The 23,112-nt window shown below is 36.0% G+C and overlaps 1 protein-coding gene across 1 annotated transcript; it reads right to left on the bottom strand.

Moving 5' to 3' along the window:
- Positions 1-283: 283 nt before the first annotated feature.
- SAR1B (secretion associated Ras related GTPase 1B) lies at positions 284-22,679 on the bottom strand. The gene is made up of 7 exons (XM_026687198.2): positions 22,595-22,679; positions 8,430-8,505; positions 6,465-6,584; positions 5,223-5,288; positions 3,404-3,507; positions 1,985-2,116; positions 284-1,508 (listed from the first exon to the last, which is right to left on the bottom strand). Exons 2-7 carry the CDS (start codon positions 8,485-8,487, stop codon positions 1,392-1,394), a joined length of 597 nt encoding a protein of 198 aa, XP_026542983.1. The 5' UTR covers positions 8,488-8,505; positions 22,595-22,679; the 3' UTR covers positions 284-1,391.
- Positions 22,680-23,112: the final 433 nt, after the last annotated feature.

Here is a 23,112-nt window from a genome sequence, read left to right as displayed (position 1 = left end):
GTCATTCACTTTTAAATCTAGCATATGAATCTTAATCAGCATCTGGACTGAAGGGAGAAGGAAAGGAAAGCAGTTTCAAACAGCATCCATAGAGGGCTCCCTGTGCCATCTGAACACTTGGCTTCTCAACTGAAGGAAATTACATGCAAGGACACTAAGATTCTTAGAACAAGAGTATTTTTTTTTCATTTCCTAAGTCCATTTTGAGTGGGAGGGTTGAAATCAAATTGTAGAACTTTGTGGCAGTGCTAAATAAAAAAACTTGAAGTCGATATACAAATACTTCTCTGAATGACCACTCTCAGTTTATTAACAGATATGCAGTTCAGAGAAAATAAAAAATAAAATCCCATTTCCGTAGCCAAGGATGGCAACAAAGTACTGACCTGTTCTCTGTATCATTTGAATGGCAATCAGTCACCTTTTGCAACATTTGACAGGTTGTATGAATGTTGTGACAGGAAAGACAAATGCTCAGAGCAGTGGGTAAGTTACACCGTACTCAATCCAGTAACATAATTCACACAGAGCCAGGCTTCTAAATGTGCATTTGAAGTACCAACCCAATGGTTTCCTAAAAAGCTGCACTTAGGTACTCAACTAGCACTACATGATGCACTACACAACGAGACCATACAGTAGTGCTTCTTTCTGTACAACGTAAAAAACAGTGACCGAACATTTACATCCACAAGCATGGATAACGTTAGTGTGATTCATTCCCAGTGTAAAGGTAATCAAATAAATAATATAAAAAGTCTACAGTACATGGAAATTATACTGCATTTTAGAAAACTACCCCACAGATTCACATTTTAAAACATATTTACTAGATTGACACATTAAAATGAAACATGTCCCCATTAAAGATGTCACAAAATGGGATTTAGTTTTATTGCATGACGTTGCATAAGAAAAGTATATTATTGAAAACTGTAAGGCATCATGCAATTATTCATAAAGCTTATTCATTACTATCCTTTGAGGAATTGTTATTCACTTTACATTTATAAAATTGGTTCTGAAAAAAATATTTAAAAATTTAACATGATGAGCATTAAATAGGACCAACAAGTCCGTAGGGTTGAGCTGTTAAAAAGTGCATCAAAAAACATACTGTGTGGGAAAGCTAAAAACAAAAATGGATGAGACAACATATAAATTAATCCAAAAAGAAGGTGGTTTGATAGGCCTAGAGACTAATGTTACAAGATCCAAATTGACAAACTTGCTTAAAATCTGTTTTCAGTCTTTACGCTTAAAATTTAACACAATTGATACAATAAAAAAAATATGCTTTTGTAACCAAAATCTATTAAGTTCAAGTTATGTACACTGATTGATCAGAACATGAGCAGGTTTGGATAGTGAGTAGTAATGTGAATTTGGCATTAATCAATATATTGTGCCATCCAGCGAAATCCTTCCCCATAACCTTGTCTCTTTAACACACTGCACATGAACACTTCTAAGGGCCGAGTATTCAATTCCTTCACCGAGGCATTCCCCTGAAATTAAAAAAAGATTCAGTCAAGAATTCTTGATGGAGATTTCTTTACAGGAAGACAATGCTCAACAGTATTATTTGATAGTGCTAACCCCCTTTAACTCTTGTAGCTCTTTTTATCTATTGTCCAACCATTCTTGGCCACTAAAGAATATTCTATATTCTATGTATAACTATTCCTGGACAGAAATAGTTTGGCTTTACTTTCTAGGTAGGCAATATGTAGTTTTACAAGGGGGAAAAAAGGAGAAATTCACTTTTATTGTAAATAACTCAATTAGATAATGAAATAGAAAAAAATTCCAAAAAACTTGTTACAACTGGATTCCTGAAATATTATTAAACTGTGCAGAAATATAGAATTGTTACAGAATTTTGGACAAGCTAGAAGTAAAGCAGAGCTCAGAAATACATGAGGAAAAATATAGCTAACACACTAAATCCCAGAGTTTAATGTTATGGAAAAAGGCACTATACCTTTCCTGTTGTCTGGCCATACAAACCAAACATTTCTCGTAACCTCTCTTCACTGATGGCTTCTGGTCTGTCAATCTTGTTGCCAAGAATTAGGATAGGCACATTAGCAACAGTTTCATCTGTCATTAATGCCTAAGAGGAAAGGAAGAAATGTACAATATTTTAGGTTCCATACAACCAGTACAAAATAGAAGGACATCAAACACAAGGAGAAACTTCTGAAGAGACCTTCTGAAGTATAGGTACTTGAAAGTATCTATACTGACTGACTTCCAGATCTCTTGAACATCTTGATACATTAAGATGAGAAGGAAGAGTCAGATACCCTGTATACAAAATGGCTTTCTTCCATGTGATTCTACTTCATAACATTAAATAAGGATCAAATATGATATATAATAAAGGCTCATCAATGGATTCCTATCTTAAAATGTTAAAATAGTATCAGCCAAGCTAAGATTGAAGTTGATTCATCAAAAACTGTATTCGGGGTATATTGGACTTCCCCCCAAAATGTATTTGAAAGGATGGGCAATATTGGACATCAAATTTTCTAAGACATTTAATATCATTTTAACTCAATTCAGATTATAACATAATAACTTGTATATGATAAGAAATGGTAGCTATATTAAAATTATGAGAGGGTAACTAGTTAGGAATCACAATTAAGATTTGGAGATTGAGATGAACTGTTGCTAATTTCCCCCCCCCCCCATAAATATTCCATTTTAATGAAAGTTCTTTTAAGTCCATTTATTTATGTTATGAAACATATAATGCTCTTCAATGTTTTCCTATAATAGCTTGCAAATAGATGAAAAATTGAACTTGCACTGCATATTACTTTGCAGTAATACTATGATATAAGAAACATGGTGAAGGTTCCTCTAGAATAGGGGTCCCCAACCCCTGGTCTATGAACTGGCACCAGTCCATGGCATGCATGCAACCGGGCTGTGCAAAGAGCAAAGCCCCATCCGCAAGATGCAGGCAGCACACAAAACCATGTTCACTCTGGTCTGCGGAAAATCTTTTCTCCACAGAACTGGTCCCTGGTGCCCAAAATATTGCGGGACACTGCTCTAGAAAATAGATATAGAATATACATTATGGGCCTTGAACATCTTCTGCTGGTTGAATGCATTCTTTAATAGGGAGAAGCATCCTACCCAAGGACACAATTCTGATTGGGCAAATTGTGGGCCTCCTGGTTTGTGACTTTTGATAGTTCTTACTTTACGAACCTAGATTTAAGGAAAAGTAAAGGACAACTGTAACTGGTCTTTCCCACAATGACACAACAGATCCACACAAATATTGTATCTTAAAAGTTTTGTTGCTTTCCCACCAGTCATCACAATATTGGGCTTTTCAACTGGATTTACCAAGTGCCAAATATATATACTGTAAACTCACATCAAGTTCTTGCTTAGCTTCAGCCAATCTTTCATGATCTGCACAGTCCACCAGAAAGACAATGCCGTTGATGGCAGGCAGGTAGTTTTTCCAAACCCTGCGAGCTAATAAAAGAGGGTTATAAAGAGACTGCAACAGGAAATTGCCTGCAACTCTTGTTACTCTATTCATAGATGCTACAGGTAGTCCTTGACCTATGACCATAATTGGGACTTAGAATTTTCATTGCTAAGCAAGCTGGTTGTTAAATGAGTCAGGCCAGATTTTACAACCTTTCTTCTCACAGTTGTTAAGCAAATCACTGTATTTGTTAAATGACTCATGCAGTTGTTAAGTGAAAATGACTTCTCCCGTTGACTTTCCTTGTTGGAAGCCAGCTGGAAAGGTTACAATTGGTGATCACATGACCCCGGGACTGAGGCCATTGTAAATACATGCCAGTTGTCAAGTGCTCAAATGTTGATCATGCGACCATAGGGATGCCGTGATGGTCATACTGTAAGTACAAGGATCCGTTGTATGTCATTTTCAATGTTGTAACTTTGAAGAGTCAGTAAACAAATGAATGTAAGTCAAGCACTGTGACAGTAGCCTTTCCATTTGGTTGGATAAACTTTTTAAAAGGGCATTTGGATCTTTGTGTGAAAAGGTTTTTGAAAGTGGTTTTTTTGTGTGTGCTTGGTTTAAAACTGAAAACCATATCATTTATATTGAGAGAAACAGTTTCTTGTGGATTTATTGTTGAATTACCATGTAATATTAACAGCTTTTGAAAACATTATATTTTGAAGTGGATTTTTTTTAAAATGTCCAATAACTACAGGTAGTCCTTGACTTACAACCACAATTGAGCCTCAAATTTCTGATGTTAAGTGAAACATTTGTTAAGGGAGCTTTGTCCCATTTTATGACCTTTCTTGCTACAGTTCTTAAGTGAATCACTGCAGTTGATAAGTTTCCCTGTTGTTAAGGGAATCTGGCTTCCACATTAACTTTGTTTGTCAGAAGGCTGCAAAAAATGATCATATGAATTTGGGACACATCAATGATCATAAATATGAACCAGTTGTCAAGCATCTGAATTTTGATCACATGATCATGAAGATGCTGCAAAGGTCATGACTGTGAAAAATGGTCATTAGTCACATTTTTCAGTGCCATTGTAACTTTGAACGGTCACTAAATGAACTGTTGTAAGTCGAGGACTATCTGTATTACTAATACATCTTATAAAAAAGTTAAATAACACACCATTTCAGAGCAGCATTTCATGTACTCTAGATAACACTATTTTGAAATCACTGGATAGCCAAAGTCAAAGCTGATAAATATATAAATACATAGCAAGAATGACAAGAGGACTAAGTTACTCTAATATTCAACAGCAGAGCAAATCCTATAATAATTTCTTTTATCTCAAATGTAATAAAAAACAAAGGTGGGCATAATTTTATCCTATTAAAAGCATGAAACAATTGTAATCGTACTTTCTATTATTATTAGAAATAAAAATGAAGTGCTAAAATTTGACTGGAAAGTATTAGAACAATTAAGGTGCATTGATACAACATTTGAGTTGCCTTCACCCATGGAAAGGATACAAAAAATTACGCTTAATATGTGCATTTATTATGAGAAAAAAAGTATCAGAACAATGTCTACACAACAAATTTAAAATCAAATACTCACAATATTAAAAAAAGATTTTCAGAACTGGAAAAAAAGTTGTAGTATGATCACCTTGGAATACAGCAAACAAAGATTAAACTAACATCATTTAGATACCACGGTGAAGATTCTGCCTGTTTGCTTCTCTTACCTTGAGCATGTCCTCCTAGATCAAAAGTTGTAAACGTCATACCAGCAATTGTCAGCTCTTCAGAAGCTATAGAAACATCAAATATATATATTTATTTTAAAAGAAGAAGTATCGTTCAGTAAATCCTTCCCTTGAATTTCTGAAAGCAGCTAAGTAAGTACTGTGTTAGGTATAACATTGATACCAAATATGGTTTGGGTGAATAAATATATAAAACTTAGATATCATGGTTTAAGTGCTTATCACTTTAAGCACAATGCAGCAGGCAATTAGCCGATTAAGGGTGCGGTTAGAAGTTACAATATAAGGAAGCATTAGAAGCTGGAAAGCTGTCTGGCTGTAACTGTGTGCTACTGTAACTGTGTGCTGCTGCGACTAACTGTGATTACTGACTGTGAGTGCCTGTGACTGAACTGTTATTGTTTGCTACTGTTTGCTGATTTACTGCGTAATTCTACTGAATATCCAGCGTTTGTTTCTCTGGAGAGTGAAACCGGAGGAGGAGAGAAGATATCTTTATCGGCTGATAAAGATATTGCAAGGACTCTTAACTTGGACTATAATAGTGAGTCTTACTGGATGGAAATACTGTGAATGACTTAATGGACTGAATGACAATGCTTAAACTCTAACTGGATTAAAAACTATTTAAACTACAAACAGTGTTTGTGTTCAGTGTGTGTATACTCTGGGGCCCTTCCGCTCTCCTTTGGTTGCCTGGCTTGACTACTGCTGCAATACTCTTCTAGGGGTTAATCCTCAAACCCTAACATACTGGGTTGGTTAATGGCCTATGTCATTACAGGGCCAAATCAGGGAAAATTGAAAAAAAAAAATGACTGTTCCAACTCCTTCATTAAGTTTTTAATGTTTGACTAATTTTTATTGTACTATATTTACAGTTTTACATTTGTACAGTTTGTTTTTATTGTTGTAAGATACTTTTGAGTGCTTATATAAGAAGTGGCAGCATACATTTAATAAACCCCCACCTATTTGATTTCTTTCACACATAAAATTTGTATTTGAAATTGTCATAAATAAAAATATTTTTTTATTATCAGCAGTAAAAAGAAAAAGAAAGAGAGAAAAAAGAGAAAGCAAGCAAGCAACTGCTACTACCTATTTTAATTCATACCCTTCCCCATAAGCTTTTCGGTGGCATAAAAATGAACAAAATATACACCAGCTTTAAAGCACTGTTAAGTATACATCAAAACTGAAAAAGAAACATTGACTTACTGGGATGTAATGTGGGGACATGTTGTCCCAGTCTGTCATCTTTAAGCATGTGCAAGAGAGTCGTTTTTCCAGCATTATCCAATCCAAGGAATACTAGTTTACCTGTTTTCTTGTATAATCCTGAAAAAGAATGAGACTGTTTGGTGAACAGGAATTAATTTTCTCAGCTCACACCAGAATGGCATAAGAAACCCTTTTGATGAAACCTAGGCATTCTGTATAGCACCATGTGCTCCTAGAATTTAAAAGCAAATAATCAGACACTGTTCTGGAAGATGCTGCTTAAAATATGACTGGTCAATGCTTAAGCCTTCAAAAACCAAAACGCCAACCATGTTTCTTCTACTTCATGTTGATTATTTAAATCAGGGGTGGGGAACGATGGACCTTTTATGACTTGAGGACTTCAACTGCCAGAATTCCTGAGCCAACTGTACAGAGGCTTGAAAATCAGTCTTAAAACAGTAACCAGTCACTATTCAATGATTCTGTGAAGTAAGAACGGAAACGCAACATTTTAGCTTTCTTGAAGACTCTACTGTTATCTCCGGTTTAAGGGTTTTTGGGAGTACAGAAAAGCAATGTCTGGGCAGAGATATCTGTCAAGAAAGTCTCTTTGAAGGCAGGGTGATTGATTGAAGCTCCACTTGTGTACAAGTGTACAATAATCACACATCAGTAAAAGGGCAAGACATTGATGATCCTCCCACAACTGCCCTATTAACTTTTTTTTAACCCTCAAATGTGGACACTGAAAGATAAAATCAGTTTATCTGGCAGTGCCCTTCAGAGAGTCATGCAGTGAATCTGACCATCATGCAAGCAGGTAGCTACTTGCTAGCCACTTATGTGATAGTTAGACTCACTGCACAAGTCCCTGAAAGGCACTGCCAGATTTATAGGCTGCCAAGCTACTTCAACTCACATTATCTACCAGATATATTTTGTCTCTCTCTTTCACCCCACTCTTTAATCCAAGGGGTCCACCATCAACCAAGTCAAATCATGCATTAGGCCTAAAACATGATAAACAAACTGATGCACCCCTGCCCATATATAAAATTATTTCATTGGGGTAAAGTTTGAAGTCTTGCTTTTTATTTACCTGTGTATCACATGGATTCTCAAACTTTGCAAGCTTACACAGGCAAACAGGGACCAAAGACCAGAGTGAGTTTTGACAACACTCAAAGCTGTGCCTCTGCAAACCTGGTCACAACTTTGTTTTTAAATGGCCAAGTCCCTCTGATTTGGACATGACCCCTTGCTTGGAGGGTCACAACTCACCAATTGAGAACTCTTGCCTCAATCAGTTTACCAGAACCTTATTACTCACAAAGCAAAAGTAGGGAATATCCCTCATGATACTGTTTAACAGTTTTGCATGTTTGTGACTCACTTCATTGAAATTTCCAGAAGGAGGCTTATGTATTAACCCAACAATCTGAATACGAGGGTAAAAGGAAAAAGATACTTTGGAAAAAGTAGCCGGCATGCCACATCAAAATGTAAAGAAAAATTAAACCAGCAATAGGGACTAACATTGATGGACTACTGGGGGGTATAGATCAAGATTAGTAATGGAAGAGGTTGAGGAGAGAGAAGTATTTTTATGCTAAATAAAGTGAAGGTCTGTTCTTTATGATAGACTCAAAAGCCGAATTGCCAAATACTTATAGATTAAAAGTAACATTGCAAATAGCTCAAACTGTTAGCTTTGCTTTTTCATGTATTTTAATATCATTTACTGTTACTAGAGTTAATTCTTTAGGCTGAGACAGAGAAAAGAATTGTAAGTGTTTTATGTGTGTATCCTTTAGCATGTCTAAAACAATAAATAAGAAATATCAGTCAATCTGCATCAACTTAAATGAAGTTGTCTAACCAGCACTGTGTAAAAAAAATCAGAAAGAACCTTCCATGAATGTAAATTATAACATTGGAATGGAACTGTGGATATCTTACCTAAAAATTGCAGTACACTACTGAAGCCACTGTAAATCCAGTCAAATATAAAGGACATTTCAAAATCTTATTGGATCTGAAAGAAAAGAAGAGTAATCACAGGTATGGAAGGCATTTAAAATTTACTGAAAAAGCACATGGGAAAAGGAAGAAAGGGTAAGGTGTATCTACGGGGTAAATCTGCTTTAACTGTTTTGTTGTGAAACTACTAAAATGTGAACTGATTAAAATCTTAAGTACTGTGTTCAAGAGGAAAGTATTTTTATGCTAAAAGAAAGGCCACATTCCAAAGAGCTCAGTCTTCCTGTTGGTATTTCCCCAACAGTTTTCTCCAGTGGGAGATTCACTGCCTAGATTTCTGATAAGTGGCATTGGGTGGAGGAGAAGCATGTCACCAACTCAGATGCACAGAATTCTGTCAGTTTATGTAACTATAAACTCACAGAGAATGAATAACCTTTTCCACAACAGCATTATGAGGTCATGATTTGGACTAAGGTATCTTGCAGTTCAAATGTGATTTTTTTTTTCAACTGCACAGGAAGTGGCTGACAAATATGATTACTTGACTTCTTATGACTCCTAAGCTATAGCACTGTCCTTTTCTGAAGGATCTCAGAAAAGTAACTAATAAAAAGCTTATTTTAATCCAAAACTGCAGAGTTGTAAAAATGATTTTGAAGCAGTGGGCAAAAAGTGCACTAGATGCATTGAAGGTTTTAAGTGAAAATCTGCAACTTACTGAAAATACATTTATTGAAAAGTTATAATATTATTATAATATTAATTTATTATATTATTACCTTAATATTCTAAACCTGTCATTTTACAAAGTCTAACATAAGAACATAGCATGTCCTTTAAGTAACTAGAACTATAAATATTATTTAGGAGATTTATCTGTTAAAGTTATTTTCTACAGTACACAATTATTTACTGGCCAATGACTATTGCCATTTTACTATATGTATATTCAGATTGCAAATGTCATATAAATTATTTGATGGATTATAAAGTTTAAGCACAGAATCATAGCAGTTTCTTTCTAGAACACAGAAAGAACACTGCCAACATACACATGCAAACAACAGCACAAGTTTCATAACACAGTAAAGAGGACAAAATCAGAATGTGTGCATCCAGTATTAAAGGTAATTATTTTTGTGAATGCCAACTGAAGATGTGTCACTATCAAACTGAATTTCTTGGAGAAAAATTAGTGTATTACCATCATTGTTGTATCTGTGGAAGCTGATTCAAAGGTGTCTTTAAAAAAGAAAAAGAATATGTATATATATGTTAGTCTTTGCTTTTTTTAAAGACACTTTTACTTTTTAATGTCTTATTGTTGTATTTTTTTTTATTCTTTTGCTCTTTTAAAAATATTTTCATGTTTTGTATTTTAACCTACTTTGAATAAAGTAAAAATTTCTGGGTGGAAAAGTGATTCAAAGGTTTGCACCTGAAGGCTCTTCAGAGCTAAATCCAATGCTGTTATACCTGCCACCAATTAAAATAGAATCTGCTTCCTTTTAGATAAAATGTTGTGTAATCTGCTCAGAATTAGGTTACAACAGGAAAATCTATCTGCTTGACCAAACTCCTAGATGGCCCTTGATCAGTTTTTTTTTCCTAGTCTCCTCAGTGACAGAACAGCTTCTGGTCCAATTTTTAGATTAAACTACTTTAAAGAAAGTCAAAGAGATGCCAGTGATTATAATGGTCAAGACAATTCCATGAGAGAAAAGTAAAAGCAGCAGTCCTGTATTATTTACAAAATTTAGTGATTGTTCAAAGTTTCAAAGGCAATGAAAAAAAGTGACTTAGGATCAGTTTTCACACTTTCAATCATTGCAGCATTTCCATGGTCACATGATGAAAATTTGGACACTTGGCAGCTGGTATGTATTTACGACGGTTGCAGTGTCCTGGGGTCATGTGATCACTTTATTGCAACCTTCTGAAAGTCAATGGGGAAGCCAGATTCACTTAACAGACGTGTTACTAACTTAACAGCTGCTGTGATTTACTTAAGAATTGTGACAAGAAAGGTCATAAAATGGGGCAACACACACTTAACAGCTGTCTCGCTTAGCGAGAGAAATTTTTGGCTCAATTGTATTGTAAATCGAGGACTATGTGTAGCATCCAGGGCTTTTGCATTTGAAACAAAGATAGATAACATGATAGAAAGATATAAAATTATGCACGGTATGGAAAATATGGATGGAAGCAAGTTTTTTCTAGCAACATTAGGGCTCAGTAAGGACTAGTAAGTCCAGTATGGCTGTCCCTCTAGTTTCACCCTCTACCTTTTGGACAACAAAGTTGTCAGCTAGGTTGGTTAGGAACTTATTTGATTTCTCACTTGGTGCAGAATTAGTTTTCCAATTGATATCAGGATAATTGAAGTCTCCCATTACTATTGTTGTGTGTTTCCTGCATATGTTTGTTAGTTGGCTGGCAAAAAGGACATCTATATTTTCTGCTTGATTGGGTGGCCTATAATACACACCTATGGCCATGTCATTCTTTTTTTTCTTTTATATTGACTCATATGCACTCTAGGAGGTTTTCATCTTTGGTTTCATGCATTTCTGTAGAAATATAGTGGTCCTTTACATACAGTGCAACTCCACCTCCTCTTTTATGAGGTTTGGTTTTTTTTGAATAGTTTGTATCCTTCTACCAGTAAGTTCCAATCATGGGTTTCATCCTACCAAGTTTCTGTTATTCCAACTATATCATATCTACCTTCATGTATTCGTAGTTCGAGTTCACCCTGTTTGTTCCCCAGACTTTGTGCATTTGTATGTAAGCACTTGAGATCTTTATGTCTGACACTGTGTTTACTGTCTACATAACCTGTGTTGTGCCTGCCTCCCCGTACTTTCTTGCCACCTGTTTGATTAATGCACGTGGTATGGCACTCACTATTAAATGCTTGGTTTTGGTTGACAGCAAGGTTGATAATCTTACCTGCACAAACATCTATTTTGCATGCACTGATATCCTTATTAATTTTAGGTTGCTGGGGACAGAAATGTTCTGTATCTATTAATTCTCTGTCCCCGCTATTTAAACGTTTATCCAGGAAATCTGTGAATTTAATGCCAAGTAACTCAGTCCCTTTCTTTGATGGATGCAAACCATCTCTTTTGTACAGTTTTTCATTGGACCAGCTGCAGACATCATGACTAATAAAACCAAAGCCTTCCCTTTTATACCACTCCTTTAGCCACACATTAAACTCTGCTACACGCTGCCCTTTCCCTTTTTGTTCCTTGTATACTGCTAGAACCTCTGAAAAGATAAGCCTACAGCCCATATTACTAAGTTCATACCCCAAACTCTGGAAGTCTTTCTGAACAAACAGTACATCCTTCTGGGACAGATCATTTGTACCAAGATGTATAATAGCATCAACATCACAGTCCTTACTGGCATTCTTGACTATCTTAAGAATACGCTTCTTGTCTCTGCTGGCAGTAGCACCTGGTAGACACCTGACCTCTTTCAAAACCTTTCAAAGCTGAAGGCATCAATCCAGTCCAAAGAATACTTCAAATAACCTCATATTTGCTATTAAATCTTCTAAAATGTAAAAGCTTACATCATTAGCTATACTTGCTTCTGACTTTCTGCTTTGTCTTTTACAGACCACTTAAACTCATCAATGACTGCAAATTTTTTACTACAGCAAAAGGTTAGCTCTCCACCCCCTACCTGTAGCATCCAATGATACAGAATGAGAAGTGTATTTATTTTCATATATTCCTACACTACCCACTTCCCGAGACTCCAGATGGTTTACTAAAATGTGAAGTGTGTCATAAGAAAATGTATCTGGCATATCATATGCAAATGATAAAAAAGCAGAACACAGATTAATTACAGCCACTCTATTGTAATGTTTTACTTGAATCTTAGACTGGTAAGAAGCACGTCTACTGCTTTCTTACTGATGGTTCTTGGGCAATATTTTAAGATGAAAATATAATCGATCAATCAGAATAGATCTGGAAGAGACTTTAGAGATCTTCTCGTCCAGTCCCATGCTCAAGCAGGAGCCCCTGTAACATTTCAGATAGTGGATGTCCAGTCTCTTCTTAAAAACCTCCAGTGATGAAGCACCCACAACTTCTGACAGCAAGCTGTTCCACTGTTTAACTGTCATATAAAGTTCAATAAGCAAACATAAAATAGATATTAGAAATTGTACTGTCTGCTTTGGATGCAATACATTTGTGGCATGATCCTATATTTTCTCAGGAATTCCTCACTGACTTTAATAGGACTTATTTCCATGCAAACATGCAAAAGATTATGATGTAAAATGTGAAGTTGAACGATCAAACTTTATTGAAAATATCTGATAAAATTAAGGAATGCAATTATCACGTGAATTCTTGGTTACACAACACCATGTGTAAAGGGCTATCACTTACACGTCTGAAAAGCAAAGGTCAAGAACAAGCAAACACAGCAGTACATACACGTCATCTGATTTATTTATTGCTTGAACAAAATACCATCCAGAAAAAGCTTACAGGAGGCTTAGGAAATCTATCTTCTCAAGTAACATACAAATCAGTGCAGAGAGCATGAAGCAAAATAACTACTCAGGTTTCAGAAGTGAAAACAACTTCTTAAAACCAGTCATATTCAGTTAAAGAGAACTTTTTAGGTTAAGCCCCAAAGTAATCTTCTTTCTTTAAAACTACATTGGAAAAATCATGCTAATGTAAAGATATTGTAGAACAGGGACAGGCAAAATGGCATGTGGTTCTTCTGATTCCTTATCTAGTCCCTCTTCCCAAATTATCTGTCTGAAGTCTAGCAGAAAATAAACTTAATGAAAAAAGATGTCCCATTTATTTTCAATGGGAAATGAAATAAAACAGATGTATTATGGTATTAGAAGGCATAGCCCCCCTCTCCACCAACCTCTATAAAATCTGGTTTAATTCCATTCTCCAATGAAAGAAAGGGGGGATGTTGACAGTTCCAGTGCTTTGGAGTTGTTATTTGTCACCACAGCATCTATTGTGGTTTTCACAGGAAATTGTAAGAAGAGTGATGAATGGTAGTGTTTATGATGATCATTCAATTACAACAGATTGCCTATCCCTGTTGTGGCAAGTGAAATGAATGTTTACCAATTCTAAGAACAAATGTGTTCAATGGGAGAAATATATATTAAGAAGTTTGAAATGTTGTAAATATACAAAGACCCTTTTGGTTTAAACATTCATCTGGGAGCTGTTGTGGCAAGAAGTACACTCAGGCAAGTTACTCGGTAGAGAGAATAGCAAAACTAAGTTCCTACCAGAGGTGGGACCAATACCTCTGGTGGTATTCAGCAGGTTCTGACCAGTTCTGGAGAACCGGTAGCAGAAATTTTGAGTTCTGAGAACCGGCAAATTCTACCTCTGACTGGAGATTTTACAGTATCCTTCCTCTGCCACACCCACCAAGCCACGCCCACAGAACCGTTAGTAAAATAATTTGATTCCCACCACTGGTTCCTACCCTGCTGTAGCCACTCCAGAACCCAGGCTCCCCTCCTCTTGCTTAGCACTGGAAACTGCTAAAGGAAAGAGAAAACACACTACCTCTTTTCTGTTAACCCAAAACAGGCTAGTAAGTTTTCTAAGCTTATTTACAAAGGTGGATTAAAATGCAAATGTTATTTTTTTAATTAGTGACTACTGTACATACAAGGAAGATGAAGGGAGTCTAGCTTTAAAAACTACTTGGATTGATAAAGCTTAATCGAAAGGAATGGGAGAAAAATACAACAGTGCAAAAAAAAAAAAAAAAAAACCACCACCACCCCAGGAGTAGCCAACATATGCAGTAAATATGTTGCAATAAAAATTAAAAACTTTTTTTGATTATCCAAGCATTTCTGGGATAACAAAGGAGCGTGGTCAAACTTAAGTTTCCCTGAGCCATGGAAGCTCCCTGAATTATTTTACGATAATCACTCTCTCTTATTCTAAATTATCTCACGGGATTGTAGTTGTTGGGATGTGGGAAACCTAGCAAACTGTTTTGGATGCCATCTTGAACTCCTGGAGAAAATCAGGATATAAATGTAGCAAATAACTAAAATTAATAAATTAAGTTTCATTCTGCATCTTTCACGTGCACTTCAGCCATTATAAAGCTACAGTGAAGAAAGCATGAAGAGTTTGATACATGTCAGCAGCAGGATGCAAGATCTGGTTCATACAATATATTAAAGGAATGGTGAACCCCAGTCTGCCCCATACTTGGATTGTTGGGATTGATGTGCAGACACGTTAATATATACCATTATAAAGGAGAGATAACATTTACTATTTTATCATTTGCTACATTTTATCAGGCTAGTTTTTATGCTTCTTGGCCTGATTAAGAATTCCAGAGAACTCCAAAATATGCACTCCTGTATTTAATAGTGAAAAAAGACTCAATAAAATATAGCTTCGTTTATTTTGTGCTATGTGATAATACTGTTTGGTTAGTTTTGATTTAGTGTATTCTGTGTTCCCAACCCTTGCTGCTTCTTCAACAAACTGTTTTTTTTTTTAAACAAACCGTGGCTTGGTGACTTAGTAAGCTATCAGAAAAATTAATATACAACTTGACTGCACTTTAGTCATTGACCCTAGAAATTCTGTCATTTCAGGCCACCAATCACCTAGAAACAACTTGGCAAATGAAAGTTTAAAGTCTACTATGTGACTGCAAAAATCATATCAACTTTAGTCAATTTAGACTTAACTTAATCTCAATACCTCCAAGAATTGCCCGTGTTTTGTTATAAGAGAACTGTTGTTTTTTTTCCAGTAAATTCTGTTTACAAGTAAAGCAGAAAAAGATTTCTTCATCTTGTTAGCAAAACAATATCTGATTCTGATTGCTGATTTCTCCTGAGAAAATGTACCACTACAAAACTCATACATATTTCAATTTGTTATAAAAATTTTTCCACCTTCACAAATGAATATTCAAATAGTAATTCTTTTAATTGTAAATTCTTACATCTCTGATTTTACAATATAATACAACTCGAACACAATCAGCAATATGTCATGCAAGTTACCAGATAGGCTGTGTTCTACTCCCGTTAAATAGAATTTTCAAGTTTTTACTTCAAAAAAGTTAAAGAAAATAACATACAAGTAGCAGGGTGTTACAGTATATGGATAGATTGTTCAAATAAATTTAATAAATAAATTTACTAAACTCTGATTTTTAAACTAGTTTGTTGAAATAACCAAACAAGCTAAACCAATGGCTGGGTTCACATAACACACTTAGCCAGAATTGGAGTCACCTTGAAGAGGAGATAGGTGGCAAAGAAATTCAATAAATAAATACATAAACTAAGCAGTCCCATGGTTCATTCTTAATTAAATTTCATGACTAACATTATGTAATGCTTATGCATTTCATAAATTTGTGTCTGACTTAACAGAAGCATATAATACAAAATACTAAAAATGCTGCTATTGCAATCAGACCTGATCCTAACAATGCTCTGATAAAGGTTTTCAGAATGTTTTCTACACAGTATATACTTTTCATAACAGATAGCATTTTCAAAAGTATAGAAGGTAGAGAGATACCACAGTAGTAATAAAAGGTTCAAAATTTGGTATTGTAAAGTAAGAAAGATCTTGAAATAAATGAAGGGCAAATGTAGTTCAGCAAAAAGCAACAGCTAAAATTCAATTTCAATTAAAACATTCATAAAATTCCTTGAATATTTCATGCTTCTATGCATCAATCGAACTAAATATATGAGAATCTGCACGATAAACTTTTTGAAGCCTTTATAATTAAAAGTTTGTTGCTACATGAAGATATTTCAATTATGAAAAATCCTAGAAAATATAGGATCTATATTTTAGAGATCTATTCTAGGGGAAAAGGTGCTGTCAGGATTCTGGCAGTTACCCGATTAAATAAGTCTCGAGCCAAACTTTCAAAACTTCAGAGGATTTATTGGAAGTTAACATGTCCAGCACTGCCTGGGTGTAGCCGGACTCTGAGACACATAAATCATTGTCACCCTTGACCCTGGTTTTCCCCCACCCCCGGGTGTATCATAATTCATATTCCCCAATGAGACACATCCATAGCCAAGAGTCATCAATCATGTTCTCCAGTTAGAGTTTTTCATGGCAGAAACTTCAGTCACCCAGTTACTATCTCTGAAAAACTATGTATGGAATCCACTTTCGATTTCCCAGCTGCTGCACTGCTCTTTCAAACCCCTTTCCCCGCTCCCTTTCTGTTGGCAACTCTAAAAAGACCATAGAAATATTTTATGAGTTGACAGGTACAGCATGCTGCATTATGCCATTTAATGGTACAGGAAACTAATGAGATCACTAATTTAAGTTTAATTTACACATTTAAAGTTTCACGACTTGAATACAAATTTAGTCCATTTAAATTCAGGATGAAAATATAGTGGAAGCATTTTTATGACCTCATATATCTATATCCTCATCTTTTACTATTTGCAAATTAGTATTCCTTCTTAATATTATAACATCTCATAGATTTCTATCAGCTAAAGGTTTCAGATCTTACAAATATCTTTCTTCGGCAGTTTACTGAAGTGAATTCAGTGAATTGATTATATTTCATCTTGAATTAATGTATTGATTTTTTACAATGTGGGTTGATATATAATCTGTTCTGAGAATTTTGGGTGATAGGGTGACGGGGGTTAAAAAATTCTTAATTTGAAGTTCTGATAATTACACAGATTAAAATATTATTAAAGGCTGTACTAAAACTGAAACTAAGAGGGCTGAGAAAGGACAGGACAGGGTGTGATCTTACTCAATCAGCCACCACCAGTGATAAACATCCCCCTCAGGGCCATAAGGCCAATCAACAAAGCCAGGTTTTAATATCCTTCCAGCAGACCAAAAGGAAGGGGGCAGTTCTCAATTCCAGTAGGAGAATGTTCTACAAAGATGGGGCACGTGGTCCCTTCCACCCATTCACTGCAGCACACAGATGTTAAACATACTAAAAAACATTCTATACAATCTGAGGAGATGCCAAACAGCCACATTGATTATGCACCAATTCTGTAAGTAGAAGCATATGAGAAGTTTTACAAGTCACGAACTTTGTTTTGCTTTAGGCACAGTGCAAAGTTATTGGCTGTATCTACAGAAAACCTGCTGGAAGACAAGATTCACACCGTCCAATAAAGAGTATGCATTTCGTTTTAATCCATCCAAAATAATAGGCGGTGAGATCCCAATGAATTCAGTGGTATCAGTTTGTTTTCCACAGTCATTTTGGATATTTGCCTATGCTATCAATTTAGATGAAACAGATCCGGAATTTTAGAGCACATGTTGTAATCTAAGCTCTACTTTAATTTATTAACAGTTTGAGCAATCAGAGGGCTAAGGACACCTTGGAAGCAATATTGCAATTTTTTGATTGCCTTGGTTAGTCATCTCAGGAGGATCATCTTTGCCCTGACCTTCTAACACAGCTGCATACCTATTTTTAATCATTCATTTAAACTGCATTACTTATACTTCCAAAACTGAAACTTTTTTGGCATGGTCTGTTTGGTTCAACTTCATGCATCTACACTTCAAAACAATTTGTATCGTAACAGTTGAAAAATTATAATTTCAACATTCTCATGGTTGATATCAGAAGCCTTCTGGGGGAGACGATGCAATTGTTTTGTGAAGCAGTGAGCTAAGGACGCTAAAAATAATTTAACGGAGTAATAGCAATATTATTTTTATTTAAATAAGGTTAATTTAAACTTTTGGAGCTGACATATTTGAATTTAACCCGGGGGAATCTTGTGCAGAAGATACAGTTGGTAGCAATTTGCCACTCATACCTCATTAAATCTTTGATGTTTATGAGATCTATATGAAACTTGATGCCCAACATATAATTTAACAAAAGTTTTACATAGTAATGTCTTCCGTAATCTAATCTATATCACTTATAAAATCTCTAAAACAGAATGTATACATTTAGAAAGATACAAGATGTCAATATTCTGTATATCAGAGTCCACCTAAGTATTATCATATCAGAATAACCAAAGCAATGCTCTTTCAGGAGTAATATATTAAGTTTGAGAGAAAAAGTAGACAGATGCCTCTGCAATCTACACATAATAAATTAGAAAAATGATTTGGAAAGCTGTCCTATCTTGGATTTACAAAAGAGACAAATTAAACTACTTTGTCCTGAAAACAGACAAAGAGAAAATGATAAGAAATAAACTTGTGGACATTATTCAATGGAATAACAAAAATATGTTATTAAAATGTAAACAGAAGAACTATAAAGTGAAATTTAACTGGGCAAAATACATTTGTTATGGTTTCTGGTAGCTCTTAATGGGATTTCTTGTTGAACAAAACTGAACGATAAAGCAAGATCTTTAAAGATCTATTTATGAGAGATTTTTTTTATTTATTTCTTGGAAAACGTAGTAAATTGGATTATAGATTGGATTTATTTGATTAAGGTTAAAATATATATGTTACTATTTCTGGTAGCTCTTAATAGACTTTTATTAATTAGTACTGAATGATGGAGTTTCTATAATTTGATTATTGATATGGAATGATATAGGAAAAGAAGATATTTTTAAATTGAAATATTAGAGAAGCAGTTAATTACTGAAATGGTTTATACTTGTGTGGACAGAGAGAAAATCATCTTTTATATATCTTTTTCTACCTTATTGCATTTTCCTTTTTGGTTTTTATGTTTCTTATTTGTATTAATTGTTTAGCTGTCTACTGATAAACTTTAATAAATTATATTAAAAAGCAGGTGCCTCTTGACTTATGGATCTGGAGAAGGATACAAAAAATACTGTGGCCTGCAAAAAAAAAAAAACCAATTAACTAAGCCCAGACCAAATAAAGATGAATTACTCAGGGGTGGGATTCAAAATTTTTAACAACTAGTTCTGTGGACATGGCTTAGGTGATGGGCACGGCTTGGTGGTCATGTGACTGGGTGGACGTGGCTTGGTGGTCATGTTATTGGCTGGGCGTGACCAACTCAACATCACTCACATCGAGGCACGCATCTCCTCGCCTGGCCTCTCATGACTGTGGGGATGCTGCAACAGTCGTAAGTGTGAAAAATGGTCATAAGTCACTTTTTTCAGTGCCATTGTAACTTTGAATGGAGACACAAGCAAAGGAGGGGAAAAAAATTCCAGAGACATTCCTGAGACAGGAAGTCTAGTCCTGTCAAGAATGTAAAAAGGGTTAATGGAGAGGTAGTTTCTGTAAGCAACACCAGAATGTTTCCTTCCTGCCTTCCTTACAGGATTAGGCCAGTAATTTCTTCTAACAACTGGTTCTCCAAACTGCTTAGAATGTTAACAACCGGTTCTAGCGAATAGGTGCGAACCTGTAGAATCCCACCCCTGGAATTACTGTCCTAAAATGATGATCACTAAGCAGAAACTCATATATTTTGAATATATGATGCAAGCAGATAATGGACTAGAAAAGACCACTATGTTTGGCAAGGTTGAGGAAGGAGGAGATAACAGATAAGGTGGATGGACAGTATTAAAGAGATTATAAGACTCTTTAGTGTGGCAATGGAATATCACTAGAGCAAATTTAGGCTGTAAGAATTTGACATGCAGTATCAGGAATAAAACCCAGTGGTTTGAGAACTTGACAAAATGCAAAATATGCATGAAAAGAATGCTTTTTCTGGTGTTTATTTCTGAAACAATGAAAAAACGATTGTTCCATTGTCTAAAAATCTGCAAGTGACAGATATTCAGCACCAAATATAATATACACCATACTATTAAATTGATAGTTACATTTTTAAAATTAGCCTTCTGACTTCTTCCTGTACTGAAAGGCTGTACATATTTTTCATTTCTATGCTACACATTGTAAGCTCACAATTCTTCTATTTTCCCACCTGAAATTACTATTACTACTAGACTCATACTCAATCCACCAATATATCAACACTTATTCATTGCTGATATACCTCAAAGGGATGAGTCAACTAAATTTTGATTACAGAGAAATGAAACATGGTCTGAAGGAATGAATCTGTATTAGGCAATCTTGGATATCTATACCCAAATGAGTAATAGGAGCCTTATTTCATGAAATGTCTATCCTGAGTCTAACAGCTGGTGTTGGAAAAACATTTTAGTCATATGTGTTCAATAGATTTGTTTTCTTAAAATATAAAATATTTTTGAGCTGAGCAGCCTACAGACTTATTAGAAATAAGTATGATATAAAGGAAGACAAGTTTCCCCAATTAATTATTTGTAATCTCACATTCCTTGAGAATGTAAAAGGAAAAGCTTTTAGAAGTACATAGTAATTGTAAGGGAGGCAGGATATGCTAGTCCTGAAATAGATGTTTGACAGGGAGAACCCTTCTTTCCATGCAGGCTCTCCCCATAAATGAAGACTCTGGAAAATCAGGATCCTCTGTGGTTGAAGAGGAATGTGACAAAGGTGAGGCTAACCTACTGACTGTACAAGGTTAAATAGTCCAAAGCTTGTTTACCTGGAAACAAAAGCCACAAAATTGAATGATTCCTAGTACCTGAAGGTTCCTAGGTCTGCTGTGTTCTCAGCCCTGGACTGAGACCTCTATCAACTTGTTTGCAAAAAGAACAAAAACCAACTCAATATCTCGAAGATTTCTTCTCTACTTATCCCCATCCATAGTAAATAGGGCTAAACGCATACAATCTAGCTGTCAAATAAGGAAAACTGTGCTGTCAATACAAATTTAGGTGTGTTTACAGCTTTTTTTCTATCTAATCCTTGTTTTTTTGAGAGGAGTACAAGATTTTTATACATTTGGAGTTTTCCTCTTTCTGTGTAACTGCAATTTTATGTGCTTTATATCCAGGTACCCAGTTTTACAATTGTAATTCAATTATAATATATACTTCAGATACCTGCTTTTTTTTTTTAACAGAAAAAGCCAAAATCATAACCAAACTTCATTGTTTAAGTGGTTTCAATCATTACTTGATCAAAAGCAGTATTATTCCTAAATTAAGGAATTAAATTTAACTTGCTGATGGGGTCTAGGGAACGAAAGTGCAAAAGATTGTATACTTGCTCTTCTGAATAGTACTCCCAAACTGCCTGAAAAATCCAGTTCCATTGTATTAGCCCTCCATAAGCCAGGGAGCAATTATAGTTTTCAAATAACCCATGTTCCTCTCAAGGGTATCTGTTGTTTGCTTCATAGCAGTGGAAGCTCATGAGTATTAAGTTTATTACTAAATAATTATCAACCAGAAGAAATTGCTAACAAGCATTTTAAATTATGCTTTTAATGAGGACGTGAATATACATTTGCCAATTTGGGTAGCTTGTCTTTCACCACCTTCCAAACGTCATATATGTGTCATGAAGGCTTTGAACAAATCACTTTGAATTTTCGCCTCTAAATGGGCATTATTGCTGCCTACCTCAACTGGCTGCTTGTAAGATGAACTAGAACAGGCAGAAACTGACAAGCATTTAGCACATAATCTGTACTATAATAGTGACTCCTAAGGAGAGACGGATATGAGCCAGCATACAGGTCAAATCTCTAACCTAGTTTCACCTTTGATCTCTTTTTGTACTGACTCACTCTGTGACAACAGGGCGGCTCACTTAATCTCTAGCTTCCTTCCTATAACAGGATGCTCATTTGCTTAGGGAAGGTTATAAACAAAGCGAATATTAATAGGGCCACATCGGTATCCCGCTTATATACGCGCACCCTCACACGCATGCATACTTGCACAGCTCAAAATAAAGTAATGGTAGTGGGGAGAGTTATGGAATCAACGTGGGAAAATTCGGATAATGTGAAATACAAGGAACGCGGCCGATGGTGGGCGGCGAAGGGGCAACCAGATCTAAGAAAACAAGAGACACAAGTAAAGGCACAGGCCAAGAGGAAGCCTTGAGAGACGAGGAATGCGTACAAGTCAGGGGAGCCTGGGGAGGGGGGGAGGACAGGATAATAGAGTAGAAAGGCAGATGAGAGGGATCGAGATCATGGGGATCAAGGGAAAGGGTGAAAATCCAGAAGCCCCCACCCCAGCCCGATGCCAACCGCTTCCTGCCAAGCCGAGACGAGCCACTCACCCTGCGTGCAGAGAGTCTGAGATTCGCACCCTTCATCCACAGCTACCGACACAGCAGCCTGGAGGCCTCCCCTCTCCTCTGTGCTGCCTCTCCTCCGCTCCGCCCCTCCACGGCTCCTTCCTTCCTTCCGGGCCGTGTGGGCGAACCGGTCACCCGGCTCACGCTTGCGACCTGGCACGCCCGCCAGATCGGGAATCTTTCCCCTCCCCTTCATGGTGGATTCCCGTAGGTCAGCCTCCGGGGCTTGCCCTTCACGGCTGAAATGGAAAGGACTGGACGCACAAGTTAGTCTCGCAACCCAACCTGTCAGCAGAGTTTCAGGAAGCCCCATCTGGAAATTCCGTCTATTTAAGGGGCGCTCCTTGCCATGGCCCTTCGAAAGCATTAGATCACTAGATCTTAGGAACGAAATTGGGAGAGTTCTGCAGGTAATCTAGTAAAGCAGAGAAGATACTTCCAGACACCGCTGCCAATGAACTGTCTGTCTGTCTGTCTGTCTGTATGTCTATCATCTACCT

Source organism: Notechis scutatus, chromosome 2 (assembly GCF_049901735.1).
Source record: "Notechis scutatus isolate UNSWTSFEM ecotype Mainland chromosome 2, rNotScu1.2, whole genome shotgun sequence".
Lineage (NCBI taxonomy): Eukaryota > Metazoa > Chordata > Lepidosauria > Squamata > Elapidae > Notechis > Notechis scutatus.
The sequence above is the reverse complement of the archived record's forward strand: the minus strand, read 5'-3'. Positions and strand labels throughout refer to the sequence as shown.

Bases quoted from the DNA above. Each gene is read 5' to 3' on its own strand.
- SAR1B (XM_026687198.2), bottom strand. From the start codon at position 8,487: ATGTCCTTTATATTTGACTGGATTTACAGTGGCTTCAGTAGTGTACTG. The intron at 2,117-3,403 runs GTGAGTTTACAG...CTTTCCTCTTAG, and splicing joins AAGCTAAGCAAGAACTTGAT to GCATTAATGACAGATGAAAC. The intron at 1,509-1,984 runs GTATAGTGCCTT...TTTTAATTTCAG, and splicing joins ATGGCCAGACAACAGGAAAG to GGGAATGCCTCGGTGAAGGA.